This window comes from Triturus cristatus, chromosome 8 (assembly GCF_964204655.1).
Source record: "Triturus cristatus chromosome 8, aTriCri1.1, whole genome shotgun sequence".
NCBI lineage: Eukaryota > Metazoa > Chordata > Amphibia > Caudata > Salamandridae > Triturus > Triturus cristatus.
Window position 1 is genome coordinate 75,399,008 of NC_140591.1, and position 26,085 is coordinate 75,425,092.

At 45.0% G+C, this 26,085-nt stretch overlaps 1 protein-coding gene across 8 annotated transcripts in view; it reads right to left on the bottom strand.

Annotated features, from left to right (window-relative positions):
- Nucleotides 1-26,085, bottom strand: part of STXBP5L (syntaxin binding protein 5L) — a 1,956,595-nt gene that overhangs the window by 1,085,200 nt on the left and 845,310 nt on the right. For all 8 annotated transcript variants that reach the window (XM_085621040.1, XM_085621038.1, XM_085621036.1 and 5 more), the window contains exon 5: nucleotides 3,910-4,044. In XM_085621040.1, the coding sequence (XP_085477166.1) occupies nucleotides 3,910-4,044 (135 nt within the window). The remainder of the gene's footprint in view (nucleotides 1-3,909; nucleotides 4,045-26,085) is intronic.

The window sequence follows — 26,085 nt, forward strand, 5'->3', positions numbered from 1 at the left end:
GTAATCGGCCCCTCAGTCTTGCTTGCACACACACACACAGTGAAAAGCTGACATGATGTAAGTGATATACCTCGTTGATCTTTCATCCCAATTACCATAAAATAGACTTCTACTAAGGAGTCAGGGATTTGTTGGGATCTGCTGTAGGGAGCTTGAAAAAAACCCAAAGCTTACATCACAGAAACAGGCTTGAATATGTGATGTTGATAATCCTTGCTGAGGGTTCTGGAGCTTGACAAAGCCTCCAAGGATCAGCGTACAGAAGTAGTCTGAATGCGTGGTTCTTGATGGTGTTGGGTGAGGGATCTGCAATCTGGAGAAGCCTTTGAGGATCAGCTTACAGAAGTAGATCTAAAAGTGGGGTTATTGATAATCTTTTGTGAGGGATCCAGAGCCAGAAGAAAAATTCAAGTATCATGTCTCTGAAGCAGTCTGAATGCGTGGTTCTTGATCATGTTTGGTGAGGGATCTGGACTCCGGAGAAGCCTTTGAGGGTCAGCTTACAGAAGGAGATCTAACTGTGGAGTTATTGATCATCTTTTGTGAGGGATCTAGAGTCAGAAGAAGATTTAAACTATCATATCGCAGAAGCAGTCTGAATGTGTGGTTCTTGATCATGTTTGGTGAGGGACCTGGAGTCTGGAGAAGACGTCGAAGAGCACGTCACAGAAGCATGTCTGAATATGTGGTTATTGATAACTTTGATGATAGGAACACATTCTGTTTTGGTTGCATTCAGTTTCAGGGAAGGGTAGGACATCCAGATTTGAGTGAGAAACAGAATGTTCCCTGCCAATGACAATGTGGATGTCAGCTGAGCACTTACAGATCGCACATCAGATTTACTCACTGCTTTCCTCTTGCTCTGTTTTGGACTAAATTGTGATCCCAACACGATTTTCTCATGAAAACGTTCCTGCTTCAAAGGAGATTTGGCTTTCAATTGTGTTTGCAAAAATGAATGTTAATTGGAGCAAGAACAAGGCACCAAAATCGTTGTCGGGAATCGAACCATGTTAGCCAAACTAACTTTTAACAACCGGAACATGTAGTAATGGCTACTGCGCCTAGAAGTGGTTCATAAGTGGTGGACCCACAGCAATCACCCCAATAACAAGATCATTTCCAAACCCATAGTAATATCTTTTTCAACAGTGTTTGAGTTCAAGTAATCTGCCTGGTTCTAACATAATCAATCAAAGCGGATTGCATTCTTTGATTTGTCACTACATTTGCCTTTCTCCATATTTGGGGCAATTCTTTAACCATAAAAAAGATACAAATTACAGTTTTCATCACAAAAGAACATATGGAAGAGATAAGTGTTACATGTTCAAACAAAGTGCTTCTAGGTTTGTAAAACAATCTCTAAACATAATAATAATAGGTGCATCCAATAATATCCTCCTGCTATCATAGCCATTCAACCAGACATTTTAGCAAGGCAGACTTGTCAAGACACAGATTTCACCAGAGTGCCATAATCAGATTTTGTCACAGATACATCTCCTGCCTAGAAAAAGAAATCAATACATTTGAGACTGGTACAATATCACTTGGATAATCATCGGCATAAGCAATGAGTTTAAACACAACTTTGCCAGGGTTTTACTTCTCGTAAGTGTGGGTCTAAGGTCAAAATAGCTTGAGTGACAATACACAATTATGATCTAGTCCACCAGGTAACTATGATCAAGGTAATGTGATGACACATACAATGCTGTGAACATGTTTATAGCTTTTGTTTCAGACATGATCACCAAATCACAAGTGTTTGTCTTTCTTTATGGTAGCCGTAGGATTCCATAGGCTCTGTGGCCATCACTGGGCTTCAGACTTAAATATCTAAGTCGCTCGCCCACACAATAGCTCTCCAGTTAAGGGATGCACTCCAGCTTTATAACATCAGGATAATTTGCAGTGGCAGGCACACACATCTTTACCCTTAAAATCCATTGAAATTATTTTAGCAAATCTTTGTCACTCCTTTCCCTTTTGAAAATATATCTGAGAAGAAGAAGGCTATTAAAAGCACTTGAGAACGGCAGCATCCAGAGCAATCAATGACTGGTCATAGGGTGACAGGAGCCTACTTTAGCTTATAGAGTCTGTCAACAAAGAACTGATTTCCTGTCCATTGTTCTTTCATTACATAGATAGCCAACCCCAGATGAGGGGAGAAAGCAAGTATTGGTTCTGATCTGAAAGTGGATACTTAAGCTAGAGAGCCTTTATCACAGGTAGGGGCCCCTTCCTTCTCCAGCAAGAGATTTTGCACAGATTAATATTCTTCGAATAGACTTCACAGCTGTGATTTAACCTTTCAGGATGTGGCTATTTAAAGCTCCTGTACAAACAGATTTCTGAGGGATCCCTAATCCACTTGAGCATCAGCCTTTGCATTGGATCGTTGGAGATAAGTGGCACAAAAAGTGTGACCAGACTTCCAAGTAGTATCCCAACATACTTAGGTAAAGAGGGATATCGCTTCAAGTCATTGAGCTCCTCAGCAACGGGGAAGAACCCTGTTAGCTTCGGGTAGCACAACGTTTTGCATTCCATGATCCACCAGATATAATTTGTTTCGTGACCTCCTCTCCTCAATTAATCACTGCATTAGAGACCAATAAGTTCATAGAACACCCGGGCCCCGGTTCTCATGAGGTAATACAAGATATCTCTCTTTACTTCTAATGTCTTATGTTCCAGCTCCACCAAACTGGAAAATCTCTGATTGGAAGCAGCAGGTCAACTGACAGATGGACGGCAACATCTCACACAGCATTTGTAGACGATTTTAGGTAAAAATTAAGATGTGTTCTCACTGCTTCCTTTTCTCAGTGAAAAGCCATAAATTGAAACTGAATTGTACAGAGAAGGAGCGACACAATTTAAATACAAGTATTTCAATTAATTATTGAAGTCCTTTGAATGATAAGTCATTAGGCAGATGATTCTTGATCAGATCCTTCTTCTTATTTCCAAATGCACCGTTTAAGTTGAGGTAAATATTTTGAGTTCTTTTGAGTACTTTTAAAATTGTTCAAATATATCATCTATTTTATATCAGCTGTATGTGCCTCTCGTTTGAATTCTATCATTTGTTGATCTTGAGATTAAGTTAAATGCTCAGTCGAAATCGTTAGTCTCATACAGCATCAGCACGGCCCGATAATAAAAATATTTACCTCAACTTAAACGATGCATTTGGAAATTATTTCGACAGGATTTTCTCCAAATAAATGAGCCCTGATGATGTCCGTACAGGACGAAACGCGTTGGCTGATTTAAATTGTGCAACAAAGCTGCAAGCTCGACAGTTAAAAATCAAATGAATTATTTGAAATTAAAAGAACTTGAGTTGATCTATAATAAAGAAGTAGGATCTGATCAAGAATCATCTGCCTAATGACTTATCATTCAAAGGACTTCAATAATTAATTGATATACTTCTATTTAAATTGTGTCGTTCCTTCTCTGTACAATTCAGTTTCAGTTTGTTGTGGGATAATAGCGGTAGACCATGAGAAGTGAGCACCCTCACCTTACTAAAAATCATTTTTCTTGATATAGTAATCGTCTAGTGCGCTAGTGTATGAAGCCCTACCGCTTGCATTCTATTATTGGTTAAAAGCCATAAATTGTTCATCCCAGAAGTTGGGGTTCTTATCTCTTAGATTTCTCATTTTAAAGGTGGAAGGTGAAAAAATAATTTGGTAGAAATACTGAAATTTTAAGTTACACATTTTTGAGTTTTCGAGGTACAGCCTAGCGACTTGGAATTATCGTGAGTTTGAGAATCTGGGAAAAATCTTTTGCTGGAGAATTCAAATGTGTATCATTTTAGAGAACAGAGAACCCCAACAAACAGCCTGATCCATTTCTTGCAAACCAAGAATGTGCACTTACAGTTCTATTGCCTTGTTCCACATGATGACATATCCTGAGAGAATAAAGGACTCGATATTTACAATGTGCGTGTTTCCTCTCTCCGTTCCCACGTACAGCCATTTACTCTGGAAGGGAAGGTGGCAGGAAGTGATCCTGCAAGAGAAAAAAGAAGGATGCTTTTCAACAATCTGTGGCACAGAGCTAGGTCACCATCAGTTTTCAACTGCTGCGGGACACATCTGATCGACTCTTTAAAGAGGGATTAGTTGTACAGATCGCATAGGGCCCCACCACCCCATCCTTTGAGCATAACCGCAGTATACCTAAATATTCTCCATTCAAATCCACTGCATGCAAATTCTTTCCATGAATATTCATTTTGAGAATCAGTGGTGTCCTTTAATGTGCCAGTGCCTTCTCCATGGTCATCTGCACCACATCAAGAGAATATACAGCGTTGGGGTGGGTGGGGTAAAGGGTGCAAGCAGTGCAAAAAACAGTGGCTGAGAGAAGTGGGGGGTCAGGGATCACCCAGGTTAAAAAAAAAAAATCTCTGAGCTAGCTGGAAGCAAGGTAGCCAGGGAAAGAAACTAGGTTGGTGGAGGCACTCTCATAAAAACACACATTCAGGCTGAGGCAGGGTGGTGAGCAACCCATTGGGGGCAGGCCACGAGGCCATTCCTGTCTCTGTTCCAGGTCCGGGCCCACCTCCACAGGAAGAAACTCTGCCCCACACAGAAGAGAGACAAAAAGTCTCAAAAAGAAAAGAAGGGGTGGGGCAAGGAGAGGGAGGGTTGGAGTAAAAGAGGAAGGGAAGCAAGCAGGGAGCACACCACAAGAAGGTCACAACATGCGTGCGATGGTGACCATCCCTCGGTGAACATTCCTAGGATCAGGAATCATGAATGATCGACCTGGACGAGGTCTATCCCTCCTTTGGCGCTTTCATTGGCACTCCCATCTTAATCAGACGCTACTGAAGAACCGCAGCGGTGATCGCTATAGTTGGGCCCATCAGAGCGCTGGAATCTGATGGGTCTGCAAGAAGATGGTGCAGTCAAGCAGAGAATTGATGCTCATTCATCGCTGCATTTATCTCCACATTACAGGAACTGAAGGCGGTGGGGCGTTGTTCTGCAAGGATCTCCAGAGGGCATCGCCAGTGGCAACATACAACCATTTCGATAACGATGATGAATGAACCGGGCAATTTGGTTGACAATATTTATATTAGAATGAAGGCTAAGAATAGAACCTTCACGGGGGATTTGAAGGGCCTACAACATTAACCTAATCACTTGAATCTTTCACAGCTGAGAGACAGGCATTCACTCAGGAGGACGGTCTTCAGGGACGAGACGGGATCTCGGAAGGGAACTAGGAAGAGATTCGACATTTGCAACAGGGAAGCCATCATCTATTAATAGGCCGTGTTCACTTTACAGCAACACATTTTCTAAGCATATTCTCACATTTAGATGGATACAATTTTCAGATTATCATAATTAGGTGGTAAAACACAGTGGCAAGATTTGCATTTGAAGGTTATTATTTTACAAGCGATCAGTCATCATCATCATCCCCAATATTGTTTATGCGACAGTCAAAGACAATCATGAAAGCATGCATACAAAGACCACACAAACAGTGTACACATAACAGTTATACATTCTGTAAATGATCTAGGGCAACTTCTTTTTCGTTGAGAAATCAGAACATGTCAAATAAAGGTAGTGACACTAATAATTAGAAAAATACAAAAACATTTATTTAATTGTGCCTGATAGTTTAAAAATATTCATAAATATGGTTTTTATAGATCTGCACAGGGTTTTCATTTATACAGTGTCCTAGGTTCAATCATCCTTCAAGCATTCATACTGAATAAGTTGATATTTCCAAACTCAATTCTCTTATTGGAAATACACAGTTTTGGTCAACTATACAGGATATAAAAAAGGTTTCATTTGAACATGTGATTTTCGGGTGGTTTCCATGTTGTCTCAACGCGCGTTTCGGCAGACTACTGCCTTCCTCAGGAGTTCCACCTCCAAATAGGATGTTCAGCAGGCAAGCGTATCTAAACTAGTGATTAGTCCCACTTGTAACGGGTATAGATCACAGCAGATAATTTAATTGCAGATGTGCAATTAAACCTGACCCAGTAATACTACCAGTGTCCGATTTTTCAGAATATCTGCAGACCCAAGAAACGGACAGATAATTCTCTGTATACAGATAGTTCCGACTTTTTGATCATGATAACTCAAATGATTTATGTAATAAGATCCTTCCCAGTAACTGCTGCTTTAAAAACGTGCTCATAGAGCTTGGTCCTAGTCTTATGGATGAGCTGCTAGTCCATAAAGTGCCGTAACTTGTTTTGCTATCAATGAAAGATAAAGATGATGCAGGCAGCTCCACACAGCTTCCCAAAACCCGCAGATACGGGACCGTCCGCCACGTTCGGTCGCGGTCAAAAAACATAACAGTTATACATTCATACATTTCCGGTAAAATACAGCTGATTTAAGAAGGATATATGACAGAACCACGCAAGGAATTACCACGCATGCCTTTACACCGCATCCATTACCACGCATATGCCTTTACCTGGCATGCCTTTATCACATTCATCTTTACCACGCATATGGCTTTATCAGGCATGCCTTTACAACAAATAGTATATAGTCTAACTCATTGTATAGCGAAGAGGTATGGCGCTGCGGCCAGGGCGGCTGACTCCGGAATCTGGGGATCACGGTTCGATCGCCGGCGGCAGATTAGCCCAGCACCATGTGACTCTGGGCAATAAGTTGCTTAATCTTCCCAACGGCCCCCAGCGCCTAGAGACCCTTCCGGGTGATTGTTTGTGCTTTACAACTGTGGATTATTATTATTATTGTAAACACATGCATGGTAAAGGCATATTTGTGGTAAAGGCCTGCGTGGTAAAGGCATTTGCGCGGTAATGGGTGCCTGGTAAAGGTATTGTGTGGTTCTGACAGCGTGGTAAATGATGTTTCCCATTTAAAGCATCCCACATCATTTGATAACAATTGCAAGAAGAGAAAAGCTACTCTACATTGATTAAATCTGTGTGGAACAGACTAAACGGTCTAAATATAATATAAAATCTGTGTGGCAACAGAAATCGTGATCTAAATATACCATAAAAACTGGGTAACTACAGAAATCGTGATCTAAAACACTATAAAATCTGTGTGGCAATGGAAATCGCGATCTAAAAACACTATAGAATCTTTGTGGCAACAGAAATTGCGATCTAAAAACACGATACAATTTACAGAAAAACATAAAATGTAAAACTGATTTGGTAGAAGTACCATCACAAGGACATGCACTTTTATTCATATTCCCAAAATGGCCCGGGGACAACCATAAGAGATTGTACCTGCTCTAAGCCTTAGCAGCAAAGCCCTTTGCCAGCTACTGCGTACTCGGGTCAGGTAATGCTCCAGTTTTTATCATACCATATTGTCGCGCGAGCGGCTTTCCAAGTTCATCGCAAGCGAGCAGGCAACCTGGTGGATTTTTGAAGAGATTTAACCGTAGTGTTATTCTATTCAACCTGGAAAATACTGGTTCATTTATTTAATTTGAAAAAGCAAGGCCATTCAATGCAACTCACTGGCTTTAAAGGATTACGGCCAAGGGCTTTTGGCACCAGCACCTGGCCTCCTGGGACATGAGCCTGCAATGAACCAAGTCACAAACCATTCACCAACCAAAGTTCAGGCAACACAAATATAAGGACAAGGCCTTGGAACTCAAGCAACCAAGGCCAACAGCAGCATCCAGCCAACAGGATCTGGATAAACAGAGCAGGCAGTTTCACCTTCAGACAGCACCACAGCAGGTTCCATGCAGGCGCAGCCCTAACAACAGGCGCAGCAAATGTGATTGTCATCAGCCTTGTCTCTGAACTGGTTCAAGTGGTTGTGATCATTGTTGCAACCAGAATACAGATAATGGGCCAGATGTATGAAAGTGTTTTGCAATTGCAAAAGGTGCAAATCGTAAAATTCGTCCATTTGCACACGTAAAATGACTTTTCCTCATGTATGAAAAGCTTCAGGATTCGCAATTTAGGTAATTGTAATTTCTAGTGATTCCCTAAATTGCTAATGCAAATAGGAAATCGTAATTTGCGATTCCCTAATGCACATGTAAGAAGCCTTTCCTAAATGCAAATTGTGCATTTATGAAACGCTAATTACCATCAACTTCAAGCTGATGGTAACCATGTGCGAATTTTGAAAAATGCACAAAAATGCATTTTTGAAAGTGCCATGTAGTGCACACATGCCCCAGGGGTATGTGTGTGCTTTACATGTGCACAATTTACATTTTAGGGGTGCTTCAGGGGGCCTTAGGCCCCTGGGCACCCTTGGCTTCGCATTCACAAATTTGTGATTACCAATTAGGTAACTGCGAATTAGCTGATGCAAAGTCATTTGCACCTATGGGCCTTCCGGCCCATAGGAACGAATGGAGTCATGAGTCTTATCACCTAATAGCGATGTGCTATTTAGCGAATCGCTATCAGGTAATATTAAGGAATCGCAAACATTTTACCGATTCCTTGATACATTGTATTCTGCGATTACCAAATAGCAAATCAGTAAAAATCCCTATTTGGTAATCGCAAAATCCTACTTTCATACATGTGGCCCAATGTTTCTGAACATTCAGATCCAAGAAAAACATTAAGGGGTGGGTCTTTTTTCCATGGTCACTGGATCTGATATTTCACTGGCAGGCCAGTATGAGTCACCATTAGCAACAACTACTACACCATGATAATATAATATATAAATGGTGCCATCAGCGTCTACAGGGTGGGAGAGACTAGTATCGGGTCACCCTTGTTCTAGGGTACATCTGGGGAATCTTTAGAGCATACCTGATTTGCATTTTGGGGCTCTATTTGAAAATAGGTTCATCAGAGGAATCTGTAAATGGGAAAATTGAAGAGGGACCTCAGGGGCAAAAAGAACAACCACTGGCAAAGCCAATTGATCTCACCTTTTCTCAAACATGCACTGGTAAAGCTAATAAGTCTAGCTCTTTGTGATGGGTGGGCGGCTTTGTGTGTGTGACTTCCAACTGTCCTAGAAAGAAAATACCATAATGAAGCAACCTGTTGGGCTACTACAATATGAAAGTTGGTTTTTGGAAAGAGTGCATTAGTGGCATTAAACTGTACTCTCAAAGAAGATTTTCTGAAAAATGAGGCAGAACATGAAGTTTATGGTGTAAGTGGTGGACTTAAAAGTCATAAACAATAAATTATTGCATAGTAGATACATCTGAATATGGGCTAGCATTTGTGGTGCAGCAAAGAGAAACAAATGAACTTATAAGGGTGATTTGTGAATACCCTTAGCCTGTTGTGAAGGCAAATAGGATTCAAACAGTGTGTGTTTACTAAACAAAAAGTCATAAAGGAGCAATGAAAAAGTCATCATGTCAGTAAAGTGAATACACCAGTCAACACACGCTGATGTGACATTAAAAGCTATAAGGGGCTAAGTAGGATGGCGAAAGCGAGACCGCCTGACAGGCTGTCGCTGACCCGGACAGAGGCATTACAATGCGACCGCCACCACAGCGGTCGCAATGCCTATCTTTTGATTTGTGGTGGGTGTTGCTGGCTGCAGCACCCACCATAATGCAAAATGGGGACACATGACATATCCCTGCACTATGTGGCAGGCACCGTGCAGTGCCTGCTACATGGTGCAGGAATATGTAGGGGGGAACCATAGGTGCCCCCCAAAACCCACAGCTTAGGGCCTGGGTGGATGGGGGGCCCACTACAGGCCCCTAAAGTCCCTTTCTGTCTGCCTTTTCATGGCCAGTTAACCGCCTGAAAAGGCGGGCGGAAAGGGACATCATAATCGCTGTGGCGGTACCTGGTATGCACAACCACCCTAGTGGGGATATGACTGCCCTCCGACGCACTGACGGGTTTAAGGAGTCCATCGGATGCGCGGCGGTAGGTCTTGCCGACCTCCACCTACCGCCCTACCAGGGTAATATGGCGGACGGATATCATGGTTCCAATGGCGGTGGGACTGCCACGGACGAGCTGTTGGTGGCGGCCCCACCGTCATCATAATCAGGCCCCTAATCCTGTTGCTTCTGCAGTCTAACAAAAGGACCTCTTAAGCGCCAACAAAAAGAGGACAATGTAACAGTCCACGAAATACTGTGGCTTTGACGCATCCCTTCAAGCAATGGCAAAGCAAGAAAAACCCATGAAAAGCAATGGCAAGAGTGGACTGACGAGGGCTCAGTCCCTCACTCGTAGCATTCACGTTGCACAGACTTTGCAGAAACCGGAGAAAGCGGGGACCCTTGTAGGCCTGCAGCCTTGCTCCCCTCTCCCTGGGGCCTTGTACTCCCAGCTGACACCTTCAACGCATGCAAGATGGCGGCCACCGAACAGCCCTGCTCCTCCAAAGGAATATTTATTGTAAAATAGATGATTTAAGACATGATTGAGAAAGATTGTGCTTTAATGTAGGCTGCCATTGTTAACAGATGCTTAGAAATATTTGCCAGAATATTCATTGTAAAGGACTCTGCAGGCCTTGGGACTAAAGAAAATGGTTTAACGTTGTCATGTTTGTAGCTTAATTCGATTCTAGCTCTGCTTGCAGAGTGAGTCTAAAATAATTTTCATCCTTTCGGTTGCTCAACATGAAGTCGTACCCTTAGGCAGACTTGAATTTGGAGATCTGTAAAAGATTATATTGTAGAGGCCAATATTAACCTGTGTTTAAAAATAGAGACATACTCCCCCATGAGGATGTCGCCTCTGCTCTCAGTATATAATTGCTTCGCTCTCTGGAGCAGAAGAGAAAGTCTTTTCCCAGCATCCCAAGCATGCTGTGCTGCAGGAGGCAAGGACTCAGGGATGGAGGGTGAGGGACAGAGAGAGGGAGGGAAGGAGGGACGGGCAAAAAAACAATGGATTAAACCCAGGTCCATTGACTGGGGGTGAGTGGTTGAAAGGTTTCAGCACTCCGTCCATCATCTTGTTGTGTTTGCAATGCTCACTCTAAGTGACCAAGCCTATGCCTAGACCTGGATCCCTTATCCCTTGCTTGCTGCGCCACTGAATTCAAGCTAGCCTGGCGGATGAGGGGTGTTACCCTGAAACTTGTCCCAGGATGCTTGTTTCTGGTCCAGGGAGCGCCTGGCCTGGCAGTTTCGACTGGATTGTTCCCATCAGGAACAGGGTCAAGACTGATTTGCATATGGCTGGGTCCAAACTGGGGTGGAGTAGTGAGCAAAAGAACAATGGTTTAAACCATATCTTTTGACTGGGGATGATTCATTGAAAAGTTTCTGTGCTCCAGCCATCATTTTGTTGTGTTTGTTATGTTCGCCCTAAGTGGCTATGGGTATGCTCAGATGTGGGTCTCTTGCTCGCTATGCCACTGGATTCAAGCTAGCGTGGCTGATGAGGGGCGATGCCCCAAAACAGGCTCACAATGCTTGTTTCTGGTCCAGGGAGGCCCTGGCCTGGCAGTTTGGGCTGGACTGTTCCCATGAGGAACAGGGTCAAGACTGATTTGCATATGGCTGGGTCCAAACTGGTGTGGCATAGTAACCAAAAGAACAATGGATTAAACCCAGATCTATTCACTGGGGGTGATTGGTTCAAAAGTTTCAGCACTCCATCCATCATCTTGTTATGTTTGCTTTGTTCGCCCTAAGTAGCCAAGGGTATGCCCAGACGTGGGTCCCTTTCTCGCAGTGCCATTGGATTCAAACTAGCCTGGCTTATGAGGGGTGATAACCCGAAACCGGTCCCAGGATGCTTGTTTTTGGTCCAGGGAAGACCTGGTGTGGCAGTTCGGGTGGGACATCATCTTGTTGGGTTTGCTAAAAAGAAATGTAAACACAGATAGAGAGAAGCAGGGAAAGGAGGACAGGAGGAGTGAGAGACAGACAACTGAACTAAGAAGAATTCTAGACACAGGAAGTGAGAAGTAGGAAGAAGAGGCAACAGAAGTAAGAACATATCTAGGCACAGGAAGAGAGAAGCAGGGAGGGGGATATAGTAGCAAAGAGAGATTTACAACAGACCTGAGATGATATCTAGATGGGGAGGAAAGAAACAGGAAGAGGAGGACAGAGCAGTGAAAGGCTGACAGCAGAAATAAGAAAATAGCCAGACCCTGTAAGAGAGGAGCAGGGAGAGGAGGACAAGAGAAGTGAGAGTGAGATGATGACAACAGAACTAAGACAGTATATTGATACAGAAAGAGAAGCAGGGGAAAAGGACAACAAAATTAAGAAGAAATCTAGACATAGATAGAGATAAGCAGGGAAAGTAGGACAGGAGGCTGACAACAGAACAAAGAAGGTATCTAGACACAGGAAGAGAGAAGCAGGGAGAGGAGGGAGAGGAGGACAACAGAGCTAAGAAGAAATCTAGACACAGGAAAAGAGAAGCAGGGAGCGGAGGACAAGAGAAGTGAGAGGTGAAAAACAGAAGGAAGAAGATATCTAGACACAGGAAAAGATAAGCAGGAAGAGGAGGACAGGAGCAATGAGAGGCTGACAACAGAACGAATAAGAGTTCTAGACATTGACCAGTACGAAGACCACAGAGGCCCCAGCAAGAGATGAGGACCGAGCTATCCGGAAATTCTAAAGGTTTTCCTCCAGATAGTTTTTTCGGGACTCCTTTTTAGATTCAGAAAGAGAATACATTTTTTCAAAGGGAACAGTAGCTCCGGGTTTATTCGGGATGAGAAGGCAAAGGCAATGCACTTGGTTTCTCCTATAGCTCAGCAGACTGATGGCACAGAATTAGAATTCTTATGAGGAGATGAATCGTTCCTGCATCTGGAACTAAGGGCCTCATTTATGAGGTTTTGATGGAGGGCAGGGCCGCAAGTCACCTTCCTGTGCTGCCCAACGTCAAAACAAAAGGGCAGGAATGCGTTGTACAGCGCGTTCCAGTCCTTTTCCTCTGCGAGGGTGCACAATGGCCTGCCATGCGGCCACCATGGCAACATGGTGCAAGGATGCCAATGCAGGCATCCTTGCACCATGGTGCAAGGCTGCCTGCGTTGCAGGGCTGAATGATTTTGTGCAGGAAGGGACGCCTTCCTGCACAAAATCAATCAATTTAGGTGATTTCCTCTTTCTTTGTGTGCTGTATAATTCAGCACACATAGAAAGAGGAAACAAGAATAAAAGTATTTCTCTTCGTTGCGCCTCCCTAATGCCACCCCTGGGGTGGTGTTAGATTCTGACAGATTCCAGGTTTACGATTCCTTGTAAATCTAGGAATGCTTCAGATTCCATGGGTGTTACATGGCAACACCCATAGCAACACCCATGGAACACTGCTTTCACGCGGTATTCTGCATGGAAGGGGCACATATTTACAAGGCCATGTAAAGTCCCTTTACGTGGCTTTTCATGGCCTTGTAAATATGCTGCGACACATTGTGCCACCGGAACGTAAAAAAAGTGATGTTGGGGGTCCAATAATCTTTAGATGAGTACCCTGTGTTGATGGCAGAATTGGGACCATAGAGAAATTGTTCTAGTTTCCCACCTGTTAAATGGGTTATGGTGGGTTAGCCATGGCATCCCCAGAATATCGATTTCATTGAGTGAAGCGGTGAGATCAAAGAAACAGTCTCCTGATGTCTGCCAAAAGTTAATCCTAATGGTAGCATCATTTCATTTTTTTGACGTGCCAGATGTTAGGTGAGTGCCATCGACTGTCTGGACTTGTCCTGGGGATTCCTTCAAATTTTGTGGGATATTCTTTTCTCTTGCCCAGTTCTCATTCAAATATAATCCACTGGCATCTGAACTTAGAAGCACCAAGACCATCCCTGTCTTCCCATCTGGTAATCCTACTCGGACAGGCAAAAAAAAAGTGGGATGTGAGAATCTCTGGAGACTCCAACAAATGGGACATCTGGGACCCCATCCTTCCGCCTTTGACAAGGGATGTGGCTCGGTATTTCCCCAGGGACTTTGTGGATGAACTGGGCAAGAGTGGACTAAATGTGCTGGAGAACCACAGTACATACATAAGCCATGCCTGTGACAATGTGCCCTCTCAGTCTTAGAGAGAGAGAGAGCCACAGGCTACCCCAATCTGCAAGGGCTCTTCACTAGACAACATTGACTCTTTTTCCGAAAGCGCTTTCTCCCTTCTAACAGGAAATGGAGATCCACCTACCAGAGGAAAAACCTGGTTCTTCCACCTCACCGACTTGCATCCTGACAGGCGATGTTCGACTGAGCAAGGCTTGATCCATGAGTTCCGGGAAGGATACTGGCCGGATGGAATGAACCAATTCACCCTTAAATTCCTCCCTGAGTCACCTACGGAATAGTATTATTAAGGATTGCCCCACACATGTAGTCTCGGCAATCAGTCAGCAAAATCATGGTTAAGACAACTTGCCCTACTTGCTGGATGTCACAGAAGGCCTTTTCGACTGAGTATTACAAATTGTGTCTTTCAAACATCCTCTTGAATACGATCAGGAAGGTGACATAATGAAACTGCCTGGGATCATCCGGGGCTACTAAAGGGCTTGTCCAAGCTAGTGCTGGTCCAGACAGGGCACTCATTAGGTACCCAACCTTGGCACAGTCTTGAGTAAATTGACATGGTAGGAAGGCAAATAACACTGTCGGACAGTTCAGGAACTCCTTCAGCTTATTCGGGTCTCCAGAAAAGCAGGAGGTGGCTGAGGACACCACTGGAACGTCCGCTGTAGCTCAGGAAGCAAGGGCTTGATGCAAGGCTAGGTTTTTTGTTTCAAAGCTGCTAAACTGCCTACGCCTGTTGTTGGACCAGGAGATGGGCTTTGCAAACTGTCAATCTGACAATGATTGACTGCATAATGGAGTCCACCTCTCCATCTGATTGGTTGGTTTGTCACAGATTTTCACCGCCAGAGGCAGCAGCAATACCTTCTAGTAGCCAAGATTCCTCTAACACAGGGTAACGCTTAGCAGTTGGTGCCTTACAGAAGTCCTGAGGAAGAAAAATCCAACAAGACAAAAAACCTCATGAAGACTGATGAGCAGGCCATGGATAGCCAGGCCGCTGAAATGAAAAACACCAGGATTGTCAGAAGTGAGGAAACACGATGATACACTGCTCAAAGCATTACGACACGAGGAGTAAAAGAAGTCCCTTACTTTTTGGGGGGAAACACTAGGAAATTACATCAGCCAAGCTAACACCCCCCATTATGGATTGGGAAGGATTCCCTTGGAGTTTGTGGTGTTGTGGCCATTTTGGAAGAGGCAGAATATCTATCCCAGTAGTTGATACGGAAGGACTCTGGGAAAATAAGATTTGCAGTAATGGAGTTGCTGGGAGCGTCTCCAACCAATAATCCCCCTTGGAGAACCATGGCAGTCGGCTGCCATAAGGTGAGTTTGTTGAAAGAGCGCGGTTGTCTGCTGCAGCCGCCAGTCCATTCCCAGCCCCCAGGGAGACACATGTCCCACCGCCCAAGACGGTGCGACATGGGCGCCACACACAGGGATAGAGAAGCAGAGAGACGGCAGCCCAAGCAGGAAGAGAGTAACAGTACAGAGTTCTAAACACATGGACCAGTACCAAGAGATAGTATGGCTATCTTGGCACAGGGCGATTGAAGCAGGGACGTGATGGAAGTATAAAGTGCAACAGAAGCAGCAAAAGGGTTAACAGTACCACTCTCCAGATGCAGGGCAAGAAGAGTATGATTGCACAGAAATCTAGACACATGCACCAGAAGCAAAAAGATGGTGGCAATACAGCTACCTGGATGCAGGGTAGGAGAAGGAGAAAGATGTTTAGAGAATCAATAGCTAGACACAGGTACCGAAACACAAAAAAGATGACAATAGAGATATCTAGAGATAGGACAACTGAAGCAGGAGACTAAAAATATATCTAGACCGGGGGGTTTTAAACTAGGAGTCGGGCCCCCTAGGGGGGCCTGAGATGATCCCAGTGGGGTGTCAGGCTCTGGTCAAAAGAAGCATTATGCTGATAACACTGCTTTATTTTCACTAACATGGTTTGTTATTATATACTAGCTGGGAGTGTGTGTCAGAAGGGAAGCACCTCCAGATATTCTTCAAAACCCCCACTCCCATTTCTAATAATCGCACTGTGGATACTTTTATGTATTTGATTACATTTTTAAAATGGTAAAATAATTTTAGAAAATGCTGAGGGGCCAGATGAATTTTTTTTCCACAGAGGGGGGGGGGGGGGAGGATGTGCGACACAAAAACGTTTGAAGACCACTGATCTAGCCACTGGGTGACAGAAGCCGTAAAAAGGTGACCGCTTAGATATCAAGACTCTGGGCAACCTAAGCAGTCATTTAGCAGTCAAACACATAAGACTGGTTTGAACATCAACATTCAAGGCTAAAACAGATGTTCAGACAAGAGTGACCTAAGAAGGAAGACTGATAGTACAGATATTTAGACACAATGTGATAGAAGCAGCAAGATGCAGACAGTACAATTTTTTTTTCTTCTCAAAAACCTTTATTAAAGGTAAGAAGCATTAACCACAGCATAGTGCCTACATCCCTAATTGGGCCAGCATTGCAATGTAACATATTACAGATCATTAGAGAAGGAATACACATCAAGCCGCCTATAACCACTACGGGCCGGGACAAGGAACGTTAGCGTCAGTAGATAATCCTTAATCATTTAGCTTCAAGACAACAAACGATAAAATAACATTACCACTATTATGCTTTATGCAGGTGGAATATGCCTGTGTGTGTTGACGCATTCGGACTGTGGAGGTATGGAGCGATTTTGCTTGATGAGTCATTGTCCCCCTTGAGCAGTATGTTTCGGCCGGGGTGGGGTTTCTCTCGCATCAGTTCACATCTCTAGTTTGGGACCCATCTTTGTTGCAGGGGGTAGCGGCTGAGTCTGCGGTGGTGGTGTGTTCTAATACGTATGTTTGGAGGTGGGCCCATATGTCCCATGGACGGGAGAAGGGGGGGTTGGAGTTCTGCATAAATGTGCAATTGCTCTCGGCAGTAGATAAGGTCTTGTTGCCAATCTTTAAATTTGGTCGCCCTCCCTCTTCCCCATCTACAAGCGATCCGCCTTTTGGCAAGGAGGAGTGCAAAGGAGGTGTCTCTCCGCATTTTGATAGCCAGTGTTTCAGTGTATCCTAAAAGCGTGGTTAGGGGGTCATCAGGAATGTGTAGTCCTGTCATGTGGTCAAGTGCCGCTAATACTTCCGACCAGAAATTACGAATGGGCGGGCAGTCCCAGGCTATGTGTCTAAAATCGGCGGTGTAAGCGCGCAGGTGTGTAGTAGAGGCGATGAATATATTCATAGTAAATGATACGAAATTTGCTGCTAGCAGAAATATCTTCCGTTTATCTACAGCAGAAGGACCACTGATCGTCAGTGAGAGGGTGTCCCAATTCCTCCTCCCATCTACTCTTGGCAAGGGGGGGTCATATGTCCTGGCCCTCTGTACTGTGCTATATTGTAGTGATACAACATGTGTGGGAGTCGTTTGTTGTAGGATGGTATGCAAAGGGGACATGACGGGGTGCTCTGGTGGAAAACAGGGAGTGAGGGCTTTTACGTCTTGACGCAGCCTACATAATAAAACTGCTCCAATGGGGTAGGATTGGTAGGGCCCAAAAATTCTTCGCTGGTGCAGAATTTGCCCTCAATGTAGAGTTGTCCCCAGGTTTGGACGGACAGTTTACGAAGGAGCCGGCGGCATCCGCCTTCTTGTGTGACCGGGAGATCTTGTCTTCCGGTAAAAGAAAGGAGAGGAGAGTATAGCAGGGCTCATTATATTAGATTAGCTAGTTCGTGACAGGCGCTAGTAGTGCATTGTACAGTGGTGGAGGCAAAGCGCCGCGGGACTGCAGGGGTATGAAATAGGCGTTGCACAGAGTCAGGGCCATATAGCCTTCCTCGATCGCAAGATGAGACATGTAAGGGGGGGTTTATCCAATATGAGGCAAAATGAGCTTGACCACAGAGGAAGTATAACTCAAATCCGCCAGCGCCAAAGGGTCGCGTGAGTGTCCCAGCACAGCCTGGCTTGTCCCCCCCCCCAAGTGAGTCGTTTGAGCTGAGTTTTAACAGTTGAGAAAAAATGTCGACTAGGGGCTGATAGTACAAATTTATATCTACAAAAGTGTCAGGAGGGTGAATTAGCGCTGCATTGTAAATATGGAGCAGGGCATTGCGCCACCGAAGCGTCGGAAAATGTGACAGTCTGTTGGTACAATCCTCTTCTAAATATGCTCATATGTGTGCAGGGTCAGTCCCGCATGGCCATATGTGCAACTATGTTGTGAGGCGAGAGAGCATGACACAGTGATATGTAATTTTAGCCAACCAGTATTTGAACTTTGCCAAGGAAGGTCTGTAACTTCCAGAGGGGCTTCTATTATAAATGAATATTGCCATTTTGCTGATCAAGGCAGCTTAGTAAATTAAGAGGGTAGTATTTTGCATTTTATCCATGCATTGAGTGATCAATGCTGGTTTACATCAGTGACTGGAAGAAGTACAGAATTAAAGAATGGGGATAACTGCCTCTATCAACCATCTACCTTGGACCTCTGACAGGATTCTTCTCACCTCTCACTTGCATCAAAGGGCACTTCGTTGGGCTCTATGGCTGCACCAACTGGGCAGAGTTCATGGCTCTTGTCTACATGGAATTGCAAATTGTATTTCAATGGGGAGGAGATATTGGATCAGAAAGAGACTTTGCTCCCCAATAGCTTTGTTGGCATGGAATAGGGCCATCTCATAGGCCTGGGCCTACACACCGGTGTAGTGAAAAGTGGTGTAATACATGTCATGAACTCTTCTCTGTGCTCTCCAGTGAAGTCCTAGTTTGAACCTTCATGATGCCATCCTGGGCTCACTCTCCTTTGGATACGCCTAGAGAGGAGGGGAAGCTATGCCTTCTTTAACTGCAGGAGACCAGGAAGAGATGATCTTACATTTACTGTGCTTGACTGGGGGACTTGAGTCCAAGGTCTAAAGAAAGTTTGCCTTCTGACGGAAACCTAGGCCCAGAGGAGCTTATGGCCAACTGTGGTGCCTGCAACCTATAAAATGCCTCCCCAGCCTGAAGTGCCAATAAGGTGAACAATCCTGGATGCACACAAAGGCAGCAACCTGATACAAAGGATTGTGGTTGCCTGACAATGTCTTGTTGTATTTCTTTTAGTTAGCACACAAGAGTCCTGAAGTTTTACCCGAACCCTCCTGGTCACCACTACCTGGATCAATAAGTGGTGGTGATTGTGTCTCTGGAAGCATCAGATCCTTTTGGGGTCTTGTATTAGGGCACTAGGCTGCTACAAGGGGTGCTGGAAGCAGCAGACATCCTGTGTAAGCAGCAGACATCCTGTGTCTGCTCAACAGTACCAGGTGTGTAACGAAGGGTTAACTACTGTTATCCCAGCACAGTCATCAAACTCTGCAGGTCTTGGTTCCTTCTACTGGACCAGCTGAAACTAGAGTAGGGGTGCGGTCCAGGTCACTTGCTTCCAGCACCCAGAGACCCTTCCTCCAGACAGTAGTGGCACAGCGAGGGCATCTGTTTTAAATCCCAAGAATTACATTATGCACATTAAAAAAAAAGACGATGGTCTTCTGGCCAGACCAGTGATGAAACATATGTTTATTTGGCTTCAGTTAATAATCGATGTATCTCCTTACACTTCTGACAATCTAATATTTCAGCAGAGGCAAGAAGGAGTCGGCTGGGCTGGATAGTCAGCATCTTAGAAATCAAATCCAAATACAGAGACTATATGTCTAAGAGTATCTGAAATACCACCCTTGCGCTGCCTCTGTGCCGCGCCAGCTCCTCCTGGCTGCGGCGGCAGCAGCTGGAGCTCCGCAGGGACCTAAAGACCACCTCAGGGCCAGACTCCCACCCGAAGCCAGGGGCAGGGAACTCAGGCTCCTGCTTGGCGAAAGGGAGAGGTGAGAATGGGGGAAGTGAGTGTTACCCGGAGGAGACTGGGCGGGGAGCGGTGGGGTTAGCGCCACTGCACAGGTTGAGCCCCTTGGTAGCGGAAGCTGCCCAATCATAGTCCTACTGCCCCATGCACGGCCAGAAAATCAGCCCAGAGACGGCTGGTGATTGGCTGCTGACACACACGGCTGGGGTGCTCTGACTGGGACTACCGCCATTGACTGCTCTGTCATCAGCCTCTCTGCTTTCTGCCTTTTCTCCTGATCTCTGTTTTCCTTCTTTACTTTTTCTGCTTTTCTGTTACTTTCTTTGACTTTCTGCATTTTTCTGCTTTTCTGTTACTGCCTTTCACTTTCTGCATTTTTCCACTTTTTTCTCTTGTCAATTTTGGACATTTTCCTCGTTGTGTCCCTGCCACTGCTCGCTCCCACGGCCCACCCCCTCCAGCACCACTTTTCCTGCCTTCCACCTGTCCAGCCATCCCCCTCAAGCTACTCAATGGTGGCCGCTGCGCAGGTGCACATTGGGCGTATGCAGCGGTTTCGCCGCTGGTGCACTGAAGGCACCTGGACCACGCACAGCACCACCGATCCTGGTCCTCAGACCATCCACCGCTACAATGCCAGCACCCTCTACGCCCGCCACACAGCCTGCCATCGGGCATCGCTGAATGACACCCAGGGTCCTTTTTCCTATCGAAACCACAGCTGCACCTTCACTTGCCACTGCACACCAGCCCCACCCACCGCAAGACCATCAAATACCAGATCTGACTGCCTCAGCTGTATCCTGCTTAACACACGCTACCTCCACAAACATGCCGTTGAGAACTGGGACTTACTCATCACCACTGCCATCCCTGGCGGCTACAAGATCATTCACATGGACCACATAAACAAACCTGGTGGGGGCATCGCCATCGTATGCAAAAGCACACTCCACTTCACCACTCACTTGGACGACCACTTGACCAACATGGAGCACCTCCACTTCCAGGTCTAGACCACTCCAAATGCCATCCTCTGTGACACCCTCATCTGAAGACCTCCCGGACTCCATCCACCCTTCAGTGGATCCATCATCGACTTCTTCGCACCCCACGCTCTCGCATCCTCAGACTACATCGGCGACCTCAACTTTCATCTGGACAACCCCAACAACAAGAATACATTGTCCCTTCTGGAGAACCTCGCCACTGTCGAACTCAAACAACGGGGCACCTCCCCAACCCCTTCAGCAGGACAAATGCTTGATCTCATCTTCTCCACCAGTGACAGCATCACCTTCAGCCACACCTCAGAACTGCTTTGGACAGACCACCACTGAATCCACTTCTCCTTCATCAAACCCAGTGTACACACACTCACACTCACCGCTACCCTTGCAGAAGTTGGAACAAGGTCACCGAAGTACAGCTCACCACCTACCTCAGCAAATCCTCACCTCCGACTTCCGAAAATGCCAGTACCTCAACACGCAACCTCCACCAATGGATCTCTAACTGCACCGACAAACTGGCTCCCCTCAAGTAAGCGCCAGGCAATCAACACTCCAAAAGAGCCAGCTGGATCCCTCCCGACCTTCATGAGTCCAGACATACCTGTAGAGGGCTCGAGAACAGATGGATGAGCAGCAAGACCCCGGAAGAGTACTCTGCCTTCAAAACCGCTGTCACCACACACCACCACCTTAATAGAACTACAAAGAAAGCGGCTGTACAAGAACGGATCAACGCCAATGCACTCAATAGAAAGGAACTTTTCGCGGTGGTTTGGAATTCACCAAACCCAGCTCAGAGACAGCAGACATCCTACCTTCCCAAGACATTTGCAACAACATCAGCACCTTCTTCCACTGCAAGATAAGGAGATCTCCATTGAAATTTTCAATAAGCATCTGAATTGTCTTCTGTTCCACGTTAATTTCAAATGTGACTGCCAGCCGTCCACAGTTCTCTTGAGTTCTTGCACCTACACTGACCCCTGGATCTTCAGTTGTTCTCTTGGCTCCGTACTGTTCGAATATGCTGTTGTGCTCCACGATAAATTGCTGCAACAATCTATTTATATCATTTTGTATCTTTTGTAGTGGGGTCATTTGTAAAGCGCTTTGCTGCTGCTTGCGTCTGATTCTCGCTGTACCAAACCTCTATTCAATAGGTGAACAAATAAATGAAGGTTTGTGCAGGGCTTTGTCTGATTTTTGCACCATAGTAATACATTGGTGCATACAGAAGGTGAATAATGTGTGCAATCTCCTCCGTTTAGGACAGATTTCTTCTCGTTTCCCAAGATCTGCACTAGCATTACTAACAGCTTCAAGTTGGTGCACGGGTCAGTTATAAGTGTGATCAGATTGCGGTCAGCTCTACATCAGCCCTAGTGCTAACTTCTGTGCAAATACCCGTTTAGCACTAATCTAGCACAAGGATATAATGAGGTCATACTCGCATTTTATAAACTATGCATACTTAGATTTATACTCCATCATATGGACACGATCCTAGAAAACGAGTCTCAACAAAGCTAATAGCTCTTGCCTGCACAAAAGCTATTGGCTTTGCTAAAGTGTTTTAGCCATGTTGTACCCCAACGTGGCTGCGGCCACCATGCCTAAAGATCAGTGGCGTAGAAGAGAGTGGCGTGGAGTGGAGCGGAGAGGCATAGAGTGGAGTGTTGCAGAGTGGAATAGATTGGCATTGAGTGTCATGGCGTAGCGTGGAGTAGAGTGCCGTACAGAGTCACTTCGTAGGCAGGAGTGGCATAGAGCAGAGTAGAGTGCTGTAGAGTGTTGTAGAGTGGCATAGGGTGGAGTGGCATAGGTTAGAGTGGCCTAGAAACAAGTGGCATAGAGTGAAGAGGCTTAGAGTAGAGTGGAGTGTCGTCGATTGGAGTGATGTAGAGTGGCGTGGAGTAGAGTGGCGTACAGTGCAGTGGAGTCGAGTATGCATGATGCGGTAGCGCACTGCTATTACAAACAACACATTATCAATTGAAATTACCATTACATTTGAGCAGGCATACCATTTTACTGATAAAACTATAATGTGTGGAAATTGGCATCACCTATTGTATTGATTTGTTTTGGATGTATTAAAATATTTGTTCCACCACACTTTAGAATTACCAAAAATGTGCTTCATTTGTCCTTTCCTAATTCTGATATATTCTGAAGTATTTGTACAGCCCATTTAAATGTTGTTGTGCAGTAGAAGAAAATAACATCCTACAGCCTTTCCCACCCCAGTACCCAGCCAGATTGTCATATAAATCCTCTCACTTTGCAGTCAGAAAAACAAAAGTAAACACTAACCTTCCTCAGAAGACAGAGCATACCATTTGACTTCTGTCTTTGAAAGCACAGCAAATGCAAAACAAGATAAAAGCACGGAAACACAATTTAAAGGCCTGTTTTTGCTCATTCACGTCTGAACTCCAGCATAATTATTTCTGCAAGCTCTACTCCCCATTTTCAGCGCCTATTGGATGGGCGTGAAATTGAGGAAGAGGATTGTTTAAGTTACACTATTAGATAAGAGCACTGACCAAAATAAACAAGCTCGTAGACAGAACATTGTTCCTCAAAGGCATGCAAGATTAATGAACTGGTACGGGCAAAGATAAGTAGAATCAGTCAAGCAGAAAGATAGATGGCAGGCACCTCTTCCAAGAAATCCAGCACATTTACTACATCCTACACTAGCTTTCAAGGGAGTCAACTTGAAACACATGTACTCTCATGGCGAGGCTCACAAAAAGGAAAGGAAAGGAGTTCCCAGAAAGCGAGCCACTCAGAGAGGGGTAAACAAGCTATGCTCCATGGGAGGGACAAAGAGATGCTGGACAGCCTAAAACAAAGAAAGCCAGCAAATACAAAGCGCAAGCAAATGTGAGTTGCAAACCACAAAGCCAATGGTAAGCAAGGGGTGGAATGTGTTCCCAGCTCATCTTCAGCATGTGCCCAATATGCCTTTGAAAGGCTTCCATCTAATAACACACACACGCCATGTGCATATACACATGCGAATAACACAGACGCACAACAACCTCAAACGGTTTTGTATAAAAAAGAGTGCATTTTAAATCGCCCAATACATTTTATGATTATAAATGTGCTTGTAAGGGATTCCTGTGACACTGAATCACCCAGAGCCAAGGTTCTATTGTAATATAATGGACCGAGTGCACATTTCGAAGGTTTTCAGCAGAAACTCTGCATTTATTTAGCAAAATATGAAAGTTATTAAAAAACGATGCTGATTTTAAACAATGGCAGGTGTCGCAGTGTGGAAAGCAGAACACAGCAAAAAGCGTGCTTCATTTATATATATATATAATATATATATATATATATATATATATATATATATATATATATATATATATATATATATATATATATATATATATATATATATATATATGTATATATATACTTATATATATCTGCGTGAGTATAATATGTGTGTGTATGTGTGCATGTATGAGTGTATATGTATGTACATATGTGTGAGTGTGTGTGTATGTGTGTGTGTGTGTGTGTGTGTGTGCGTGTGTATGTCTACACTCGTTTCCTTTCCATTTCGTTTTGGGGTTCTGGAGATGAAATACCTAGTTGTCTGTCAGAGCTGGGCCTGGGGTCGGTTAGTACTGTCGGTTCACGACAGTGTGGCAGTCATGGTGTGTAGACTCAGGTTTTCCCTAACCGCACTCACCGGGTGATTGATCTCTCCTCCAGTGAGAGGGAGGTTGGTGTGTGTTGGGGGAAAGCAACGCCATACAATGCTGTGCCAAAACCTGCCAACCATGTTACTAGCATTGTCTGATTGGCTGTTGAGAAAGGGTAGCCATTTATTTGAACTGTATTAAGACCAGCAAGTTAGGTAGAAAAGTGCAGTGTCCTTGTGCAACCCGGCATTTGTGGACCTGAGGCTGACCCAGAACCCTGTGACATCAGGGCTAAGTAATAATCACGGGGCTAACAAGGTAACACGGAAGTTGTATGTCTGAGGCCCAGGTGATCCAGGAAGTGCTGGTTCTAGAGAGTGAATGTGCTTTTGAAAATGTTCCAGATCTGCTGCCTATTTCTCCTGCTGGGAAAAGCTCCCCTCCCAAGCTATTCTGCTGCTGTCAAGCCTGTCTGTATCTGCTACAGCTGGAGCTTGCACTGGATGCAGGAAGGCCACACATGGTGTTTACATTGGGTCCTCCCTGGTGCATGGCATGGCCCACCCATGGAGAGATGATTGTGTGGGCTTCATAAAGAGGCTGCCCAACACATCCATATGTAGAGGTGTGTCCTCTTCATGGTGCGCAAGGCCTTCCCAGTGGTGTAACGAGACTTGAGGGGCCCCCCTGCCAGGTACGTGGAGGGGGCCCCTGGTGCATGGCATGGCCCACCCATGGAGTGATGATTGTGTGGGCTTCATAAAGAGGCTGTCCAACAAATCTGTATGTAGAGGCGCGCACTCTTCATGGTGTGCAAGGCCTTCCCAGTGGTGTAACGAGACTTGAGGGGCCCCCCTGCCAGGTACGTGGAGGGGGCCCCTGGTGCATGGCATGGCTCACCCATGGAAAGATGATTGTGTGGGCTTCATAAAGAGGCTGTCCAACACATCCGTATGTAGAGGTGCGTCCTCTTCATGGTGCGCAAGGCCTTCCCAGTGGTGTAACGAGACTTGAGGGGCCCCCCTGCCAGGTATGTGGAGGGGGCCCCCTCCAGACTCAATCAGGAGCTCTGCGGCCAGAGTACTGTGCTGAGGGGAGCTTTTGTCTAAACTAGGTACCTGCCAAGAAGAGTACACAATGGATGCCTATCTGGTTAGGGCCCTGAAGCGGGGACATGGGGATTTTAATGCACTCTCGATGCTAGTTGGCAAGCTGGTTCACATTTTTATTGATGTCAATCTTAAGTGGGATAGTTACTTGACACACAATGGGATGCAACACTCCTACCATCCTAGAGGGGAACCCAATGCCGCTCTTTAAGATATGTTTTCAACAACAAGGAGAACCCAAGGGTAATAAGGGACCAAGGACACAGGTATTTTCATAGGAACACACCCCTTGATTTTTTGAAGATTACTTGCTCTCCACTCTCCCATGAATGGTATACTGGTTAGTTGTACATACTTTTTCTAGTGAGTTTGCTGTGTTAAATATACACTCTA